General features: G+C 54.5%; 1 protein-coding gene and 1 long non-coding RNA gene across 3 annotated transcripts; one reads left to right on the top strand and one right to left on the bottom strand.

Annotated features, from left to right (window-relative positions):
- Positions 1-3,273: 3,273 nt before the first annotated feature.
- Positions 3,274-6,216, bottom strand: LOC102155052. The gene is made up of 4 exons (XR_005360547.1): positions 5,967-6,216; positions 5,627-5,770; positions 4,479-4,687; positions 3,274-3,483 (listed from the first exon to the last, which is right to left on the bottom strand). It is a non-coding gene; the product is annotated as an uncharacterized LOC102155052 (long non-coding RNA).
- A 246-nt stretch (positions 6,217-6,462) lies between these two features.
- ORAI2 (ORAI calcium release-activated calcium modulator 2) lies at positions 6,463-18,337 on the top strand. Of its 2 annotated transcripts, none has more exons than XM_038539179.1 (3): positions 6,463-6,585; positions 9,840-10,077; positions 15,194-18,337. In XM_038539179.1, exons 2-3 carry the CDS (start codon positions 9,853-9,855, stop codon positions 15,731-15,733), a joined length of 765 nt encoding a protein of 254 aa, XP_038395107.1. In that variant the 5' UTR covers positions 6,463-6,585; positions 9,840-9,852; the 3' UTR covers positions 15,734-18,337. The 2 variants fall into 2 exon arrangements, with proteins under 2 accessions (XP_038395107.1, XP_038395106.1); XM_038539178.1 differs by having other exon boundaries at positions 6,471-6,585; positions 9,790-10,077.
- Positions 18,338-20,586: the final 2,249 nt, after the last annotated feature.

Genomic DNA, 20,586 nt, shown 5'->3' with positions numbered 1-20,586 from the left:
GCACTTCATGAGACACCCTTGTGCCCGCCAAAGTTATTTGTATTAGAATATTCTGTCCTTTAATCAGATGTTCCTCATAGGTTTACCAAACAAGATTTATACACACAGAGCAGTATGGAAATTTGCCCAGGTCACCCAGCAAGTAAGTGGCAGAGCTGACATTTGAACCCCAGCACTGTGACTCCCAGAATCCTCCCAGAATTCCAGCCCCTGCACCATAATGCTGTGCTGCTCTAGGGAGAAGCTGTGTGTAGCCTGGACCTGGTAGGGAGAGAGGCCCAGGGCATCTCTTTTGGTGCCAGAGCTTTAGGCTGAAGGCCATTTATTGTTCCTAAGCTCTCCATTTGTGAATTCACCTGTTCACTAACACCTGTAACCCCAAGATGAGTACTTGTAATTTTGAGGTCATCTGCAGACATGCACAGAGTGGTAAAAAATGCATTGTTTCCAGCTGAGTTCAAACAAGGCAATGCTCTACCTTCCTGCTCAGCTCATGTGTCTATTTAATGGCAGATTTTTTGCATTTTTTGCTTTATCTTTTTTTTTTTTTTTTTTTTTTTTTTTTAATTTATGATAGAGAGAGGCAGAGACACAGGCAGAGGGAGAAGCAGGCTCCATGCACTGGGAGCCCGACGTGGGATTCGATCCTGGGGCTCCAGGATCACGCCCTGGGCCAAAGGCAGGTGCCAAACTGCTGTGCCACCCAGAGATCCCCATTTTTTGCTTTTTCCTTGATGATTTTGCCATTTTTAAAATGGCCCCAAAGCATAGTACTCAAAGTACTGTCTAGTGTCGTAAACACAAGACCAGATGTGCCTTAGATAAGCTTCGTTCAGGCATGAGTTACAGTGCTGTTGGCTGCGAGTTTGTCATTAATGAATCAATACATATTAACACAAGTGTTTTTATTTTTTCTTTAAGATTTTATTTTTAAGTAATCTACACTCCAACGTGGGGCTCAAACTCAACCTCAAGATCAAGAGTTGCATGCTCAAGGTGGCTAGCAACTCTAGCCTAGGTGGCTCAGTAGGTTAAGCGTCCAACTCTTTTTTTCTTTTTTTTCCAACTCTTGATTTCAACTCGGGTCATGATCTCAGGGTCAGAGGATCAAGCCCTGTGCCAGGCTCCACACTGAGTGTGGAGTCTGCTTGAGACTCTCCCATTCCTCAGCCCCTCTCCCCCAAATAAAACTAAATAAATAAAAGAGTTGCTTGCTCCACCAACTGAGCCAGCCAGGTGCCCCCAACTAAAGTGTTTCTAAACAAAAATAAAACAAGGTTACGTGCTGATCGGGTGATGTGACTGGGGGAGGAAACAACCCTATTTCCTCAAGCAGCGATGGTTCACTATTCACTAATCAATACTCAGGGCCCTGTGACTTTACAGAACATAACTACCATGAATAATGAGAACCAACTGTGTGCGTGTGTTTGGAGAGTGAGGGTACGTGCATGAGCAAGCCTAGGCTTCCAGAGAGCAGTGTTTCCTAAAGCAAAGACGTACTTTGTGCTGTATTACCTGTGTGATTGGGACTTTACCTCACCTGGGGGATCAGGAACTGGACTCCCCAGTCCGACTTGGAATGTAGGACCATAGCAGTCACATGGGAAACAGCACTCCCCACCTCTCCTTAGGTCTTCCCTAATATATTCATCCTCTACCATCTAAAAGATGCTTTTACATGTCCTTTCTCGGCCTTCTTCCCCCTCAGCAAGAAATTGTCTCCCAGAGCAGAGAGAAAGCAGAAGTTCAGGCCAAGCCCTCCTGCCCCACCACATGCACTGCCAGGCTTGCCCTGCAAACACCGTGCCTGGTGCGCCCCCTCCCTCCCAGCTGCAAGCAGCTCTGCTGTCTCCCATTTGTGACAACAGAGCAAAGGCCTGCTCCAGGCTCTCCTGCAAACTACCACCCCATTTATCTCCTCCCTTCTCAGCTGAACTCCCAAAGAGTTCTGTGTTTGCTTCCACCTCTCCCAAGTTTTCATCCCCATCATTCCACTGAAAGCTTTCAATTTGGCCACATCCAGGGCCTGGGAGCATCTGTACAGTTTAGAAACCTAAACCCTTAGCATCCCTGACAGTACTGCTTCCTGCCTTTCTGCCTTTCCCTGGTTTGCTTCTCTGCTCAAATTCTAAATGTTAGGGTGACCCAGTGCACTGCCTTTTATGGTCAGCACTCGGGCCCCAAGGAGATCTGAATCTAACCCATGGCTTTAAATACCACCCTCACCGATGTCTTCTGAATTTTTTTTAAAAAACTTTTTTTAAGATTTTATTTATTTATTCATGAGAGACACACAGAGAGATGCAGAGACACAGGCAGAAGGAGAGGCAGGCTCCATGCAGGAAGCCCGATGTGGAACTTGATCTCCAGGATCACACCCCAGGCCAAAGGTGGCGCTAAGCCGCTGAGCCACCCGGGCTGCCCCCGTCTTCTGAATTTGTGCCTTTGGCTTCCCTTTGGAACCTCCGCCTCTGCCTGGGTCCATGCCCCACTATCCTCACTCCTGCTCTGCCTCTTCCTGTGCTGTCAGGCCTTGGCTTTCCACCTACCTGGTTGTGTTTCGTTGTCTTCCTAGCACGCATCCCTTGTTTACTGGTCTGCACCCTGCCACACCAGCATCCCTCACATCCCCACTTAACTCTGAGCACCACCAGAGCAAGGACCTGCCTGTCCTGTTCTTTTGCTGTACCTCTAGTGCCTGCACGGTGCTTGGGACATCACAGGTGCTGAGTGATGTCCAGGTAGGTGACTGAGCAAATCTCAGTGCCTGAAAGCGAACAGGGAAGTCGCTCATACCCGAAAAACAGCCTGTAGCAGGAAGAGTCTGGGCAGGTGTACGCAAGACAGATGCGATGCTCCAGGCAGCAGCAGAGCCTGCCTCAGACATCCAGGCTCCCTGGCCACATCCCAGAGGCCGTCTCCTCGCAACTCAGGCATTTCAGACAGGGCCCCTCCCTCGCCCCACCACAGCTTCTGCCACAGGCACCCCCACACCTTCAGAAACACTGGTTTGGAACCTGTTGAGCGCTGTTACTAGTTCAAGTTTCCTTTCCATTTTCAACATGTATCTTTTTGGAAAAACAAATTATTCAATTGAGTTAGAGTGAGGTTTTGTTGACTTTCAGAAATAGGAATATAACTAAATCCGCTTGCAGACTGCTTGGAAAGCGAACTGGGAGGGCACCGTAACCTCCGGCGGTGTGGGAAACAGGTGTGCCTTCTCCCTGTGGAAGCTCGTTCATGTCTACTGTTTGGCACACTTGACTCAAGTGAGCTACAATTACCATATTTTAATATATTTCAGTAAAGAGAACACCCTGGGGCAGGTCCCGAGACCTGGATTCAATTATTCCATAGAATATAGCAGATGTTTGTTGAACAGGACCAAAAACTTAATCTGAAGGATTCCTAAGTGTACTTGGCTCAGCAATGGGATGATGGTGAGCAAGATGTAGACCTTGCCTTGAAGGAGCTCCAGATCTGATAAGAGACACAGACAAGAGAAAGGTCATTGTGATGGTGCGTAGCACTGGGTACAGTATGGCAGCATGTGACCCAGGCCTCCGGGGTACGGATAGGGCTGGGCTGAGCTCCGGGGTTGCTCATAGCAGTTCTAAGAAAGCAAGTGGAGTAAGGATTAGTAGCAGATGTCCTGTCATGGCCTGGATTACTAGGTTAAGGGAACTGGAGGGAAAACTGAAGGGTGGGGTGGGGGACTGGGGGGGGCGTGAAGAGATGGGGATTTTTCCACCTTACAGTGCAGAGATTAGATGGGAAGGGGACAAGCTTTTGCAGGAATGCAGAGCAGAGGTGACGAGGGCCTGAACTAGTGAGAGACCGGTGGGACCAGGGAGAAACAGGAGAATTTATAGGACTGGATGCGTTCGGGAGGAATCAGGAATGACAGCAGCAGATCTGTAATGCCAAGACCGGTGATCCAGGAGGTGGAGCAGGCAAGTGAGGAAAGATTAATTCAGCTGGGAGTGTTGCAAGCGGGAGGGTGGGGGGGTGCTGGGGACATGCCCTGCCAGGCTGCGGGGGATCTGGGCTGGAGGTGACCATTTGGGGTCAACAGGCTCCTTGAAACAAGGGGAGTGGGTGGGACCCCCTGGGGAGGGTAGTGGAGAAACACATCTAGGGTACAGCAGAGGGGGGGCCTGCACAGGTTAGTGAGGTCACCAGAACAAGGACAGAGTCGTTTCTGGATGAAAGGACACGGCTGAACTCTGTCCTGGAGTTAGCATCACAGTGGCAGTGTGCTGTAGAGGGCCGGGAAGGAAGTGGTGATGACAGCTCGCTTGAAGAGAGTGGCGTGAGGTGGCGGAAGGCGGTGGCAGGAGAGGTCGGAAGGAGTGGGGCTGAGTGGGAGGGGAGGCTGGGCGTGTCTCAGCACAGGCTGGCAGTGGAGTGAGAAAGGGTCAGGAAGTGGGAGGTGTGAATTTAAGATCTCCTAAAGAGCAGTGACAAGGACTAACCATAGGAGTCAACGGCCAAGGGGGCAGAACTGTCGGGACTGGCTACATTGGCCAGAGCAGCTGAGCAGCCATCCTGAATAAGAAGACCCAGGGAGGAGGGAAGCAGGGGCCACGGTCTTCACTGCAGGAGGGTGTGCATTGATGGGAAGATCAGAGCTCAACCGGCCCCTCCAGTGCCTTGGAGAATTGGGTGATTTTCAAGCTGAGGCCTGAGAAGAGGGAGCAACTTGCTGTGGCCAAACTACTCGGGAAATCACAGCCCGGGGAGTATCACCCAGACATGCTGGGTGGCTGGTACCCATGGGCCTTGCCCGACCCTCCTTCTCTGTGTAGCTGTGCACCTGAGGGGCCCTCCAACTAATCCTATTCTAACTGTTCCTCTCTGTTCAGCATAGTGCTAGCACCTTCCTTAATCTTCTGGGAGGAAAAAAAAAAAAAGCCATTTTCTGTGTTTGGTTAGGAAACCAGCTCCTAAAAGCACTGGTGATGATGACTTAGATTTTGCTTCTGTCTGGGCATGCTCGATAAGTGTGCTTGGGGGTGGAGGCACCACTGACTGGCACCAGAAGCTTTCTAAAAGATGTGCAGTCAGACTCCAACGGTGAAAACTGAAGCAAGCGATTCTGTTGTGGAAAGAATGGTCATGTATGATGCAATGACTGTAGTTTACAAAGGGTTTCTTCCTGTTTTCCAGATCATTTTACAAAGAGCTGTTGGTTTTGAGAATTTTGTCCCCTGAAATTCAAATGATCCCTTTCCTATACCCATGTGTGTGTGTGTGTGTGTGTGTGTGTGTGTGTGTCTGTGTGTGTGTGTTGGGCGGAGGGTGAGTAATCAGACCCTGGGATTTTCCTATGCTGTGGTCTGTTTTTAAATGTCTTCCTGAATTAAAAGGTCTCATTCTGGCTCTCAGCAATGGCCTCTGAAATATATCTTGAGAGAGAAATGAATTTGGCCTGACATCCTTCACCTCCCCTAACAGTTGTCAGAAAACTTGGACTGCTTGACACGAGTGGAATTTTTCTTTCCTTTAGATAAATGTGTCACTGTCGGATAGCGTTGTGACAGATGGAAAAATCCTATGTAGGGCACAGGGGAAGGACTGTGAGGGGCGGTCCGGCACGGGTCTTGCTATGAACCCATCTCACCTCTTAATTATTCGTATGCACTTCCTGAAAGAATGTTCCTGTTTGAGTGTCTCAGTAGAGGAGCTCGGGGGACGCCCATCAGGGGCCCAGCGAGCTGCAGCCGCGCTCGGACCCCGCGTGTCCACTTGGGCCTGTGGGTGGGGGCTGCGGACCAGGCGACCACCTGACCAGTTCCTGCCTGCTCCACCCCGCGCCACCGTCCACCCGGCAAATGGGTGTAGCTTTCCCCACTCCAGCCCCCTCACCCCGCCCGCCCTGCGGCCTGACAATGGGACACCTGTTCCCTCTCCCCGCCCCTCCTACTGGCCACGGCTGGTCCTGGGCATCGTCTGGGGCTCACCCCGGAGACTCCCACACAAACCGAGCGGGGCTCACCCTGCCCTCGGCCTGTTGTCCAGGGAAAGCGCAGCCGCAAGGTTTGCCGGCGCCCCCGCGGGAGAAGGAGGGGGCTGGTGAGCGCGAGGGATGCCCAGGCTTCCGGCCCCTTCGCCGCGCGCCAACCCGGGCTCCCGGGGCCCACGGCGCGCCCAGGAACCGGAGAGATGCGCACGTCTGGCGGCTCCTGCCCCCCGGCGTCCGGCCCGGGCGGTCCAGGCTAGGGCCGGTCCACGCCGCGGGGCCCCCAGGAGGGGCCGCGAGCGCCGCCCCGCCCTCCCCTCCCCTCCCCTCCCCTCCCTCCCGGCCTGCCGGGTCACGTGGCTCGTGGCGCCCCCACGGGCCAACCACGTGACGGCGGCGCGCCGTTGCCTTGGCAGCGGCTGCGGTGGCCCGCGGGGGCGGGGCGGCCGGCGGGGGCGGGGCCGGGGGAACCCGGCGGGACGCGCGGAAGGAGGGAGGGGGCCGCGCTCAGCGCCCCGGCCGGGCCGCGGGGCCGCAGGGCAGCACGGCCACACCGCCTGCCGCAAGCCCGAGCCGGAGCCGAGCCGGAGCCGAGCCGGGCGAGCGGGCGGGGCAGCTCGGTGAGTGCTCGCCGTGGGGGGTTGGCGGGGCGTGGGGGGCACCCCGCCCTGCTAGGGGACCGGAATTGCACCGGGAGACTCGACGAGGGGAGGGGATGGGCTTTCTGTTGGGCTAGCTTGGGATGGGGCGGCCGCGGGGTCGGAGGGTGGCCAGGTGGCCGCAACGCTGCAGGGTCCAGGGTCCCCGGGCGGGTGCGGCGCTGAGGAGGCGCTGAGATCCGGGACGGAGGGCGGGGGCGGGGGCGGGGGCGGGGGCCGAGTGCTGGTCCTGCGGCTACCGAGGCTTCCCTAGGGGAAGGGGCAGAGATGCAGGTGGATGCCCCCGGGAACCCGCCCCGTGGGGGCTGCGGGGGGCCCTCCCCGCGCGGCTGTGACAAAGACAGAGTCAGGAACAGACTCGCCATTGCTCGTGCCCCAGATGTGTAAAGGAAGTTAAGACAGGCAAACCCCAAAACTGTCCCCTGGAACTGTTTCAGACAGGCCTGCCAAGGAGAGCAGCTCGTCTTCAGAGAGCCACCGTTATTCTCCAGGAGCCTTTTTCTGTGACTGCCCCTTATATATAAAAAACAAAAAAACCCTTCAAAGCTCAGGCAGGAGAGCACCTTTTGGAGCCTCTGCCACCTGACAGAAATGTCGATTTCCATCTTGCCCCACCCCAGCCCCTACTCCATCCGGAGTGTGAGGACGGGACTCTGCCTCTCCCTGGGGTAGGGGGAGGAGGACTGGCACAAGGTGGGACCCTGGGGCTGGGACGTTGGGATGGATATGAATCCCGTCCAGGCTGCTCCCTCAGCAGGAAGTGGCCTCTCTATCTCCAGGACCCAGAGGCCTCCTCAGGACCCAGGCTCCCAGCAGCACACAGCCCGCCCTTCTTTCCATTCCCTGCCACTCTGAGGACATCTGCAGGCCCGAGACTGCCTGGCCACTGCCCAGAGGCCTCCCTGTCCGCTCTCCAATGTCAGCCCTGCCCACGCCCACTGATGGTCCTTGGGCTTTCCTCTTCTTCACCCCACACATGCCTTTACCTCTTTGGAGGCTCCCAGGCCCTCCTGTCCCTTAGCCACCATTTCAGCAGTCACCGAGACCAGCCTGACCCCAGGCTGCCCCCTTCACTGTTCCTTCAAAGCCCCTGCAGCCCGGCCCCTCCAGGGAGCCCAGCACAGTCATACTCATACTGCCTGGGCTGCCCCCGGCCCCCCACCTCCCCACATCCTGCCTTCCACCCACATTTCCCTGACCCCCTCTGCAGCCAGCCTTCTGTCATGTTCCCTTGCCTCTTGGAACCCTCCCATGCAGGCAGCCTCTCTTCTTTGAGGGAGGGCCCCTCTTTGCCAGTGCTGCCTTTACTACTAACGTCCTCGTCCCCTCTCCTTGCTCCCCAGTAAGGACATCTCCCTTCCCGAGGCTGAGGCAGCCACCCCCTCCTCTGCTCCCTTGGCTCTCACACCCTCTTCACTAAAGCAGCATTTAGCTCAATAGGTGAGAATCGCCCCCTTAAATTGCTCCCCCATTGGGCAGAGTTCCTTGGAGGGACTCATAGGATCCTCACCATTTTCGTCGTTGATGCCTAAGTAACAAATGCAGCCTGACCTGAGATCCCAGTGAGCATCTGTGCGATGGAGGTTGGAGGAGGGATTCTCTGAGGGGGCAAAGGTTGTGCCTTCCACCCATCCACACGGCCATATGCTGTCCTCCTCATACCTGTCGGCTCACCTTTGTTACATATGGGAAAAGAAAAAAGGAAAAGTGAATTTCCAGATGATGGCATTCTAAATTATTTGGAGTTAACTGATGGATTAGTGAGCAGCGTATCTCTTAATTCTCCCCAAGGGAAGGGATGTTTCAGTGATTGAAGTGCGTGAAAGCAGTGGTGCTGGCTGCAGACACGGGGAAGGGGCAGTGACCAAGGCTCCCAAGTCGACATTCCTAGACATGACCTAGTAATTGGTATCCCCTGGCAGAAATAGAATACAGAACTGTTCCCCAGGGTCCTGTTGGTCAGTAAAAGCTGTACCTCTGCAGCCTGGCAGAGAGCAAAGAGGAAGGCACCCCAAAGAGAGAGCTTTTCCCCAACTGCAGGATCTCCCCATAGAACCTTTTTTAGAGATTGTCATGGGTGGATCAAATCTGGCACATCTCCACAGCCACTGACCATGGGAAGCATCCCTTACCCCCCCACCCCCGCCATGCTCCCTGGGATCTAGGAACACTGATCTGCTCTTAATAGCCTTAAGTAGGCTTTTCATGGGGCCTATGCGGGCCTGAACGTACAAGTTAATATCTGATGCCAAGTGAGCTGTGAGGTGCCTGTGCCCTTGAAGTCTGCCCTACAGATTAATTAGAGCCGATCCGGGCATGCTGCTGCATGGGCCAGCCCCTTGGGCCACATGAAACCGCCAATCCCCCATTTGGATTAGTGGAGATTTGGGTTTAAATTCACAAATCTTGACAGATTGGCCCTTCTGATCTTTATTCTGTGTTACTGTCAAACCAGGTATCTACCTGGGATGACTGCAGACGTCTGTAGCCTCCATTTCTCCGTCAAATGTGCTCCTCTCGGTAGATTCGGTTTTTCCTTTTGCTCACAGTTTCCATTACAGCCTGGATGTGGCTTTCCTTTAGTTACGTAAACCAAGTATTTCTGGGGGTGAACTTCACTGATTAAAATCTAAGTTGGATTTGAGACCCTGCTTGGAAATGTGTTTTTCGTGACTGGCACTTGGGCATGAGAAGCAGTTATTTTGTTTAAGTGTCTTGTGAGGGTAGGGATGTCCCCACTGGAAGATGCCCAGGGTCGGAGAGTTCAGATGTGCTCAGGGTCACACAGTAGGATCAAATCCGGGCTTGGCAACTAGATCCTAGGATCTTGCTGTAACTCCCTGTTCCCTGAAGATAGGGGACAAATTGGAGGATTCGTTCGGTGCTTTTGGCTAACATTGGAGTTCCATTCACCCACAAGGCACACTTGCTTGGAGCCTTTCTGATATAGGATGGAAGGCTGGATTATTAGCTTTGTGGAGACACGATGGATAGTGACCAGGTCGGGGGGTTACTAGAAATGCATTCCTGGCCCTCCTCCCCAGCAGAGGTTCCCCACAATCCTGTGCAGGGCTCAGGGTGCATCATACTCACACCACCTCTGGTGTAGGGTGTATACAGCAGGTCCCAGAGAAAGTTAACTTGCCTGGCTTCTGGCCCTTCCAGGTCTCGGGAACCCTCTGGGATGCCTAAGAGTGTTTCTCTCCTGCCCCCAGCCTGGCTCCCACCATGAGCGCCGAGCTCAACGTGCCTGTGGACCCCTCCACTCCTGCCTGCTCTGAACCGGGCCACAAGGGCATGGATTACCGAGACTGGGTGCGCCGCAGCTACCTGGAACTGGTCACTTCCAACCACCACTCTGTGCAGGCCCTGTCCTGGAGGAAACTTTACCTGAGCAGAGCCAAGCTGAAAGCCTCCAGCCGGACCTCTGCCCTCCTCTCAGGCTTCGCCATGGTGAGTGTAGACACGTGGTGGGGCCTGCCACCTGCAAAGTGGGCTTCTGCTGTCGCCACCCCGTGATGCTTCAGGGAGCAAAGCACTCCCTCTAGGCCCTACTGGCTGCAAGGATGGACCCTTAGAAGGTCCCCCCCAGCTCAGCACCTGCGAGGAGGGCTTCTCCGTCAACTGGAGGGGTTGTCTAGGGGCCCAGGAGAGTCCCCAAGCCCCAGAGGCCCCAGGATGTCCCCTTCTGACATTCCCACAAAGCAGTTACCTGGCAGGGAAGTTGAGAGCAATTGAAATAGCTTCAGTGAGGCAGCCCGGTGGCGCAGCGGTTTGGCGCCGCCTGCAGCCTGAGGTGTGATCCTGGAGACCAGGGATCGAGTCCCACATCGGGCTACCTGCATGGAGCCTGCTTCTCCCTCTGCCTGTGTCTCTGCCTCTCTCTCTGTGTGTCTATGAATAAATAAATAAAATCTTAAAAAAAAAAAAAAAAGAAATAGCTTCAGTGTAAAGGAGGAAGGTCCCCATGTCTGCCCCATCCCGGGTACCACCAAACAAGAGTTTGGAAATCTGAAGGATTTGAGTAGTACCGTGGGATGGATTGGGGTTTGCTCAGGGTAGCCCAGCTCAGGATGCCAGTGCCCCTCAAATGTGACCTCTTAGTGACGAAGCAGAGCCTCTGGCCTGACTCCTTCCTGGCTGCCAGGCCGCAGCTTTCCTTGAGTCACTCCCCAGGACAAGAGTCAGTCTCGAGCAGAAGCACGTGCCCTGAGAAGGGCCATGTCACCTGTTGGCTTCAACGCCCTGACCCACATCCCTTCAGGGGATTGTGCCAGAGGCTGAAGATGCCAGGATTCTGAGTGAGAACAACAGGGTGACCACTCCTCTTTCTCTGTTGTTGTATGCTGTGTCTCTCGGGTAGAAATACTTTTTTTTTCTGTAATGTAAAAAGCGATTGTTATTTTGCCGAAGCCCAGATTGGAGACAGAAAATAAGCTGTCAGAGTGACCACGGTGGCCACTGTGGCTGGGGCCTGCTCACCCATTGGTACAGGCCACCCTTGGAAAACCAAGAGCCTGCGTAGTCAGGGTGTGCAGAGGTCACAAGCTTAGAGGCAATAAGTCTGGGTTGAGGTCTGTAGTTTAAAGCAAAGGCTTTATTTAGGTGTTACGTGGTATTGATTTACTTATTTTTAACATCAAAAGGGTATGATTATATGGTGCACAACTGTGGCTTATGGTGATTTTCTTCCCGTGGTTTCCATCTCATGCAGAAGACAGAATGGTTTCTCAAGCTTAATTTGAAGGAATAGGTGTGAGAAGTATCAAACGTCACTATAAAAATGAGACCTTGTTTTCTGCACCACAGAATTACAGGATTGCATTGTCTGTCTGGCCTGCTCTTATTATTTTTGTGACTCTGGAAAACAAATCATGGGGAGTATCTCATGACCTGATGCAGTAAGACAGTTTCCTTTGTGTGTGGGGCCCAGGTCTTGGAAGTCACTTCTTGTCTGCAGTTGTCTGTTTAGACCCTTGCCTTCCAAGCATTTGGATCTCCAGACTTAGAGAAGCTTCACTGTTTTCCCAGCCAACAAAAGGGGAAGCCCCGATTGGAACCTCCAAAACTATTCATTTAAAATTGGAAAACAAGCCCCGTTCATCAGATTGTAAAACAAAGAGTGAATTCTGGAGGACTAGTTGAAACTTAGTGGCAGCCCGCAGGGTTGTGGTCTTAGAATGAAAATAGTGACCACAGGGGCATCTGCATGGCTCAGCTGTGAAGCGTCTGCCTTCAGATCTCAGGGTGCTGGGATCGAGCCCCGCATTGGGCTCCCTGCTCACTGGGGAACCTGCTTCCCCCTCTGCCTCTGCCCTTCCACCTGCTTGTGCACGTGCACACTCTCTCTCTCTCAAATAAATAAGCCTTTTATTTTTTATTTTTATTTTATTTTATTTTTTTTTAATTTTTTTTTATTTATTTATGATAGGCACACAGTGAGAGAGAGAGAGGCAGAGACACAGGCAGAGGGAGAAGCAGGCTCCATGCACCGGGAGCCCGATGTGGGATTCGATCCCGGGTCTCCAGGATCGCGCCCTGGGCCAAAGGCAGGCGCCAAACCGCTGCGCCACCCAGGGATCCCCTAAATAAGCCTTTTAAAAGAAAGGAAGAAATAGTGACCACAGAGTGCAGAGTCCATCCCTTGCTTGGCAATGGTGGTCACAGTTGCCATAATAATTCATTTCTTCAGCATTTATGGATTGTCTCCTCTACCAGCTCCCTTGAGTAGTCCGAGATACATTTCAGAAGCTGTGCAGTGCCCTCACCTTCTCTTCTAGAGGGTTCCTCTCGGGGAGGCTGCCACAGCCTAGTACACACCAGAGATGCAGCCGTAACAGGGAAAACTGGAAAGCCGTAGAAACAGCGTGGGCATGAAGACCAGGGGTGGGGAAAGCAACAGCTCGCCCACTTGACTAGAGTAACTCGCTGCCAGTAGGCCAGGTAATGATTCAGATGGTGGCACAGCTTGGGAGAAACCAGACACATACAGACAGATCGTCCGATGGCGTTCCAGCCACAGACACCGTGGCCGACCAAGGGGCAGGAACGAGAAGCAATGAAAACAGGCACTTTGCTCCGTGGAGCCTCTCCCTTCATGTTATGTATCCCCTAATTAGAATTGCAGAGCTGTCCTTTGGTCCAACAGCAAGCACTTATGCCCAGCCTTGAGCCTGTTTCTTCATGTTTATCGTTCTGCGAACACACAGAACCAGTGATCCGAGGCCTCCTCATAAAACCTTTGCATAAACACACTGAAAAGGCCTTTGGCCTTTTCTCTCCTGAAGGGTGACCAAAACCATTTTTTCTGCTGTAGGCCTTTTAATTATCTTTGCTTACCTCTGTGCCCTCTGTGGTTTACAACCTCCTTCGACTGAGCCATGTCCTTTGTGGTAACAAGAGCCTGCTCAGGCCACAAGGGCACTGAAAAAAGAGCGCCCCTCAGCCTGTGTGGTAGGGCGACTCTCTGTATGGAGCACTCATCACTTCTGAGTTTCTGTTCAGCTGTGGTCCACTAGGACTGCCGTGTCTTCTTTTTACCTACCCAATGTTCCGTCTCTGCTGAGAGGATGCGTCTCTCACTCTAGAAGGTGGTAGTTGCTACAAGTAGCGAAATCTTTCTTGTAAAATTTAAAAAATGGGATGTCTTAGGTCTAAGAAGCAAACAGTGGGTAGAAAAACCTTCTTCTGGCTTCTTTCTGCCTTCCCATCCTCCTTCCTTGACTGATCTGGTTTCTTACCTCTGGGTACCCGGAGCCCCAGAGTCCTTGCGAGGCCTAGACTGAACCATCCAGGGAAGTCCACAGTGCTGGGTGGGGAGTGGTGGGGGGGTGCCAGGGCACAGTGGGAGCCAGTCTCCGTGGACCAGGTCTCCCCTGGGGGAGGCAAGGCAGGAGCATGCTTCCTAGTCTGTGGTTTGAAAACCCCTTAGAGGGACTCCTGGGTGGCTCAGCGATTGAGCATCTGCTTTCCGCCCAGGTGTGATCCTGGAGTCGCGTGATCCTGGAGTTCTGGGATCAAGTCCCATGTTGGGCTCCCTGCATGGAGCCTGCTTCTCTCTGCCTGTGTCTGTGCCTCTTTCTCTGTGTCTCTCATGAATAAATAAATAAATAAAATCTTTAAAAAAAAAAAAAAAAAGAAAAAGAAAGCAAGCCCCTCAGAAAGGCTTGCAGTGAGTAGATCCTGCCTTGCTGGCTATTCATTGCCACAGAGATAGGCTGGGGCTTCTGGTTCCCCCTGTGGATCTTTTTTCCTTTTATTTTTAAAGAATTATTTATTTATTAGAGAGAGAAGGAGAGAGAGAGAGAGAGAGAGCACACCCGAGTAGGGGGAGGGGTACCGGGAGGAGGAGAGAATCTCAAGTAGACTCCCCTGATCAGAGCCTGGATGCAGGGCTCAATCTCATGATACTGAGATCATGACCTGAGCAGAAACTAGGAGTCAGACACTTAACCGACTATACCACCCAGGTGCCCATTTACCTTTTATTTAAAACTAGTTTTTGGGATGCCTGGCTGGCTCAGTCAATAAGACATGTGACTCATGATCTTGGGGTTGTGAGTTAAAAAATTTTTTTATTGTTTAAAATTTTTTTTCTTAAATTTTATTTATTTAACAGTAAGAGAGAGAGAGAGAGAGAGAGACAAGCAAGGGAGCTGCAGAGGGAGAGGGGGAAGCAGGCTCTCCACTGAGCAGGGGACTAGTGCAGGACTCGATCCCAGGACTCTGGGATCATGACCTGAGCCAAAGGCAGACGCTCAACTGACTGAGCCACCCAGGCGCCTCTGAAAAAGTCTTTTAGTTAAGAAAAAAATGATAAAAAGTTTTTATTTTATCAAAGTTAATACATGCTTACAGTTTACAAAGGAAAGAGTGCAGGGAGGCTGATAAGCAGCCCCACCCCCTGCCCAGGGGCAGCGCCTCCAGGCCCCTGCTTTCTGAATAACTTTCTCCAGACTGCTGTTTCTAGATTTATCCATTTCTGGACTTAGCTATTGGCATTGGCTTCCTGTGACTGCGGTGATGACTCAGCTCTTTGCCCAGCTCAGCCCCCTCCCCCAACCCCCACCACCACCCCCACCACCTATGCCCTCATTCCTGTCACCATTCTTGGCATTCAGGATGCGGGTCCTCCCCGGGGCTCTGGTCTCCACTGCCAGGTATACCCGATGGTCCGTGTGAGGCTGTCCAGGTGTGCAGCTTGGGAGTCTGGGGGCCCCAGGAGCCCCCGTTACTACTTTTCTCTTGTTACCCTTTGAAAGATTAGTGTTTTATTTTTTGAAAAACAGCAGTTCGGTGGTGGAGCCCTGCTGATGCCAGCAGCCAAACCACTGGTTCCTGGCAAGCGTGGCCTTGGTCCTGGGTCAGCACTGGGAAGGCCCCTGGGAAGTGGGGTGAGCCCCCCCCCCGTTCCCCACCCTCTGCTTTAATCTCTCCTGTACCTGCGAGATTCTTCCTTAGCAAGCTGTTCTTTAGCTCAGCAGAAAACAGAAGTTGAAGCATGTGGACAGCGAGGCGGGCGCCCTGGTACCAGAGCACCTGGCTGAGCCCTGCCCACTGTGCGTTGCAGGTGGCCATGGTAGAGGTGCAGCTGGAGACGCAGTACCAGTACCCCAGGCCGCTGCTCATCGCCTTCAGTGCCTGCACCACGGTGCTGGTGGCCGTGCACCTCTTTGCCCTGCTCATCAGCACCTGCATCCTGCCCAACGTAGAGGCTGTGAGCAACATCCACAATCTCAACTCCATCAGCGAGTCGCCGCACGAGCGCATGCACCCCTACATCGAGCTGGCCTGGGGCTTCTCCACCGTGCTGGGCATCCTGCTCTTCCTGGCCGAGGTGGTGCTGCTCTGCTGGATCAAGTTCCTTCCCGTAGATGCGCGCCGCCAGCCCGGCCCCCCACCTGGCCCCGGTGGCCACACAGGCTGGCAAGCTGCCCTCGTGTCCACCATCATCATGGTGCCCGTGGGCCTCATCTTCGTGGTCTTCACCATCCACTTCTACCGCTCCCTGGTGCGCCACAAGACTGAGCGGCACAACCGTGAGATCGAAGAGCTGCACAAACTCAAGGTGCAGCTGGACGGGCATGAGCGCAGCCTGCAGGTCGTGTGAGGGCATGGTGCCCCGGGCAGAGGCCAGTGCTGCCGCCACCATGGAGCCCACCAGGATCGACTGCCTGTCTGCCTCCCGGGAATAGCACCACTGTGACACTGCCACAGAGTTCGAGACCAAAGTCGTATCCCCTCCTCCCGTCTGAATTCCGGAACACCCGGCCCGGGTGATCCTCCCGCAGAAAATAGAAATTTGTAGTAAAAAGAGAGACTCGGTTGCTAAGAGCTTAGAGGGGGAAAAAAAAAAAAGCCTGGGGCCTGGGGATTTCCTGCGGCAGGAGACCCGGCTCCAAGCAGCACATGGTTGTCACAGGCAATCTCAGCAACGTGGAACCAGCAGCCGGGAGAGTCGGGGGAGGGCTGAGAGTTTCAGAGAAGGGCTTGCCCTGTGACACCTGAGGTGGGTCTTGGGGCAGCAGGGGGGCCCACAGCTTGGCCTGGTGCTTCCCTCCCCTGTCCTGGGGGGAATAGGTGACCAGGCTTCCAGGGGAGAGGCAGGAGCCTGGATCAAGTGTCTGCTTGGCAGGTGAGGGCAGTGCTCAGGCCCAGGGGGAGACTTTCAAGGGTGGAAGCCTGGCAGGGCTGGGGAGGCACGTCTGCAGGCATCCCGTGTGAGATGCCCACCTGAGGAGACTTTTAACTGAGGGGTGCTCTGAGGTACACCAGGCTCAAATTCCCTCTTCTAGCCAGCCTGGAACCCTGGTCACGTTGACCCAGCAAAGCCACCAGGTTGGGGAAAGGGCCCACAGTCCAGAGGCCTCTATCTTTGGGTTACAAGATGGCCTCTGAGCCCCAAGCAACTGCCCCTCCATGCTTCGGCTGCCAAAGGTACCTGCCTGTGACCCCAGGTGGCAGGAGGGCACAACCTGGGGGACTTTCTGTCTAGATGAGGCCTTTGGCCTGAGCTGGCCAAATGCAGCAACCACAGGGAGGACAACACCCCACATAACGCTCCCCTGCAGGGACCCCCAGTCTTCTCAGCCACATGCAGGGGCCCAGCTCACACATTTCCATGGCCACGTGCAGGGTGGGCTCAGATGTTCTCACTGGACCTGAGCTCAGGTTCTTGGGCTGTGCACATATATATGACAGCTCAGCCTATCGGTGAGCATGCCACACCCCGAGCTGCTTTTAAAAACCATGTTTACCACATCAGCCAGCAGCAGCCTTGAGAGGGAGCCTTTGTTTTCATTGTCATCAGGCGTCATGCTCTGATGGCACCTCTGTGGACTGCTCACTCTGTGGGGTCTGGGTTGCCTATGCCAAGAAATCCTGGCTAGCCTGGCTGCAGCTGCTGGGAACATGACATACTGTGGAGGTCATAAACCTTAACACATAACCAAAATGCCAACTGTCTGGGCTGTCTGGGAGCTGTGCCGGGAGTCACAGGTGTAAGTCGGGACATCATGGGAGCCTGGGCATCGGGTTCCCTGGAGCCAGACGAGAGCCTAGCACCTTTCTTGGGCATGTTCCTTGCCTTCTGCAGACCTCTGTCCTTGCTTGCTTGCTCTCTAGTGCATGTCTGTTCTTTCCTGGAGCTTCGCTGAAAAGGCTTGTCTGGCTTCTTATGTACTCGCTTTGTGTCCACGTCACTGTGAGACAGCCTCCCTGTGTCCTGGCAGGGACGAGACGGGCTGGCTCCTCTCCACAGCTGGGAGCGGGCAGCGGGCCCTTCCTCTCCCTGAGCCTTTTGAGAGGGGCTGTCTTGTGCCCCTGCCCCAAGTGTGCCAGACGTGCCAGGCTCCCCAGACTGGAAGGCACCCCCCAGTGCCAGCTGGGTGCCTGTTAATGCTTGCTCCGCAGGCAGCTCTTCCGGCCTCGCCGCACAGGGCTAGTGGCTGGGTTACCTGTGACGGTGCCACCTGGGTAGGAAAGACGCCGCATCCGTGTTTTTAACGCTGATTAGGAGAATGTAGTTCTTGTCCTCTTTGATCCAGAGTGATCTCCCAGCTCCCAGGGCACGGGGCAAGTGGAATTTGTGGGAACAGACAGGACTACGGGTCTGGGGACTGGCGGTCGGAGAAGAATCTCAGGGCAGCCCCGGAGCTTCGGGGGAGATGGAGGATCAGCTGCAGACAACTCAGCGGGGCAGGCTGGAGGGTGGGTGGAGAGACAGCAGGTTACAAGCTGGAAAGGGGGTTTCTGAAGGTTTAACCCGATTGTGAAGGTTCCAGGCGCAGTGGCCACAGGGCGGAGGCACCGCGCACGCCACCCAGAGCCAGTGAGGGCTTGCCCTATTTTCCTCAGAGCAGAGCCTGCCTGGTGCTCAGGAAACAAGCGCCCGCAGATACGCTGAGGCCCTTTCCAAAGTGGAACACAGTCTCCATTTAGTACCTGACCAGAAGTTCCAAAACTCCGGCGTTTCTATTTTAGAAACTGCGAGGGCAGAATGTATTCTAGTGTCTTCTAGGAAAGTGTGTTGAGGCGAAAACTGTGTGAGTCTGAGTGCATCAGGGCTCGGCAGAAGTGGTTACCTGTCTCGTGCTGATTCATTCGTTATGTGTGACACTGGAGATCACGTGTGGTGTGCACAACTCCTGTCCTGTGTGGGGGGTTTGAAAACAGTCACCCTGGATTGAACTGAATAAACCAGTGAAGCTGTGAAGCGCCCTCTCTGCTCTTGGCGGAGCGCCGTGGACAAAGGTGACAGGTGGAAGCCCCTGGCTCCTCCCCAGTGTCAGCCGCATCCTGGAAGGCAGACTACTACTCCTGCAGCCCCTCCTGCCTCCTCCTGATTGCTGGTCACAGGCCTCAGGTCTTAACAAGCTTCCCAGGCAAGGGAGTGGACTTCTCTGGAGTGGGCTGGCAGGGTGCTTGGCCCCAGACATGCAGGGAGGCTCCCTCCAAGGGGGGCCCCGAGAGAATGGAGCATCTCTGCCTGCTGCTTCCCTTCCCCAGCGGGACTCTCTCTTTCTAGAAACACAGCAAGGGACAGCCCCACAGGTGGCTGAGTGCCAGCAGAGCCTGTCTGAACAGGATCAGCTTGAAGGTCCCCATACCCTCCAGGTGAGAAGCCACTGAAGCTCTAGTCCCGTGGTGCCTTCTTTATCCCAGGTACTTGTGGCGCTGGGGTCAGGACCGGGGTCCAGCCAGGCAGCAGGAATCCCTCCCTCAGCCTAGTGACACTCACAAGAAGCTGCCAGACATTCTGTTTTGTAACTGTTATCCATTGAGGTCCCCATCTAGGAAAGGATGTCTCTTATTATTTTTAACCTGCAGCACTTCAGCCTAAGAGGCTCCTAGGAATCAGGTATGCCAAGCAGCCAACACCACTGCATGGACAAGGCCTGCCAATCTGTTGTGGGGGGCACATGCCCCTCCGCTCAGGAGGAGCACATCCCAGAAGGTCTGGAGAAGGGCTGGGTTCAGCACAAAGCCCGTGTCCAGCAAGTCCACTCCACAGCCATTTCCCCAGCGAGTGCAGCCAAACCATACAAGGCTGTCTTGACTCACATGCCTCCTGAAGGTGGAGAGGTAGGGTCCACAGAGCCCTGGGTGGGGCCCCTTGGGGCAAGCGGCACAGGACGTCACTGAGATTCTTCACTAGGCCCATTTACAACCTGCTGAACCCTCTTTCCAGCTCCTGGTGTCTGTGGGTCCCCCCCACAGTTACTGGGAACACAGTATAGACAGGTTCTACGTGAGCCTCAACAGGAATAACCCAGAGGATGCTCCCTAGACAGAGCTCAGCATCCTCCTGCCCAATGGGACCAGCCTGGGCCTCCCTGCCCCCAGCTCCAAACAAATAAAGGCCCTGAGTTTCCTTACAGTCTTTCAGAGCAGGACAGGCTGAGTATCAGCTGAGCTCCCCTGACTGATTCTGAAAGGTGGTGCAGGAGGCCACCCTGAGTGGATACATCCACATTAGTACGTGCCTGTAAGGCCCATCTCTCCTCATAGTCAGAGACTGCCAGAGCATTAGGACAGAATGGTCTGCCCGCGTATCTGTTGTTCACGCAGAGCGAACTGCAACCTCAAACATTGTACCCCTCAGGCTGTGGCTGAACCACCCCAGCTGGGGCCTTGCCCAACGCCAACCTAGGTGGCGGCATGAGCAGTGGATGCTGAGGTGGGCACACTGAACCAGATGCTCTGCAGATTGTAGCTTCAAGGACAAAGTTGGGGCCACCAACTTGGCCGTGACATGATGCAGCATGTCCCAGTGTGTGCTCTGCGGACTGCATGGACCACGGCATGGAGTGGGGCCTGAGGTGCGCTCTGCAGGGCTGTAGGAGGGCCCCACTGTCAAATGTCTGCCAAGCACTGGGTGATGCTGTGGGGAGATGGGCTGCTTTGCTGAGCAGCTCTCCCGGCCTTCGTAGGCCTCTCCCCCACAGGTCTGGGTGTGCAGCATTTCCCAGACACACATGTCAGCACAGCATCTCACAGGCTCCACACACGGGTGCTCTAAGGCCCAGCCTGTCAGGGCATAGGCTCCCCACAGGCCCCCAAGAAGTAGGCCACCAGGCTTGCAAGCCCACCGAGCTGCTCATATGCAACAGGACTGGCTGGAGCTCCAGCCAGGCCTACATCTGAATGCCCAGTGAGGGCCCCAGAGCAGGGTCGGCGAGGGTCACAACTCTGGGAAGAAGCCGTCCACCCTCCTGCTCCAATTGAGCTCACCTGCCCTGTAGCTGGGCTCATTCAACCACTAGAAACCAGCGGCCTCTCCACAGGTCTCGAGAGTGATGCCACTTCACAGACAGTGTATGGCAGCCAGTGACTGCCCCCCACCTGACTGCTCATAGAAGGTTCTAGAATGACCGAAGACCAATGGGGACCATGAATTTTCCTGGGCTATGATGGGGCCCTGGTCCCAAAGTTTGGCGCTGAGCATGTGGCTGGTGAGTGTAT

Source organism: Canis lupus, chromosome 6 (genome assembly GCF_011100685.1).
Source record: "Canis lupus familiaris isolate Mischka breed German Shepherd chromosome 6, alternate assembly UU_Cfam_GSD_1.0, whole genome shotgun sequence".
Classification (NCBI taxonomy): Eukaryota; Metazoa; Chordata; class Mammalia; order Carnivora; family Canidae; genus Canis; species Canis lupus.
Note: the sequence above shows the minus strand (reverse complement) of the source record. Positions and strands in the feature narration are given on the sequence as shown.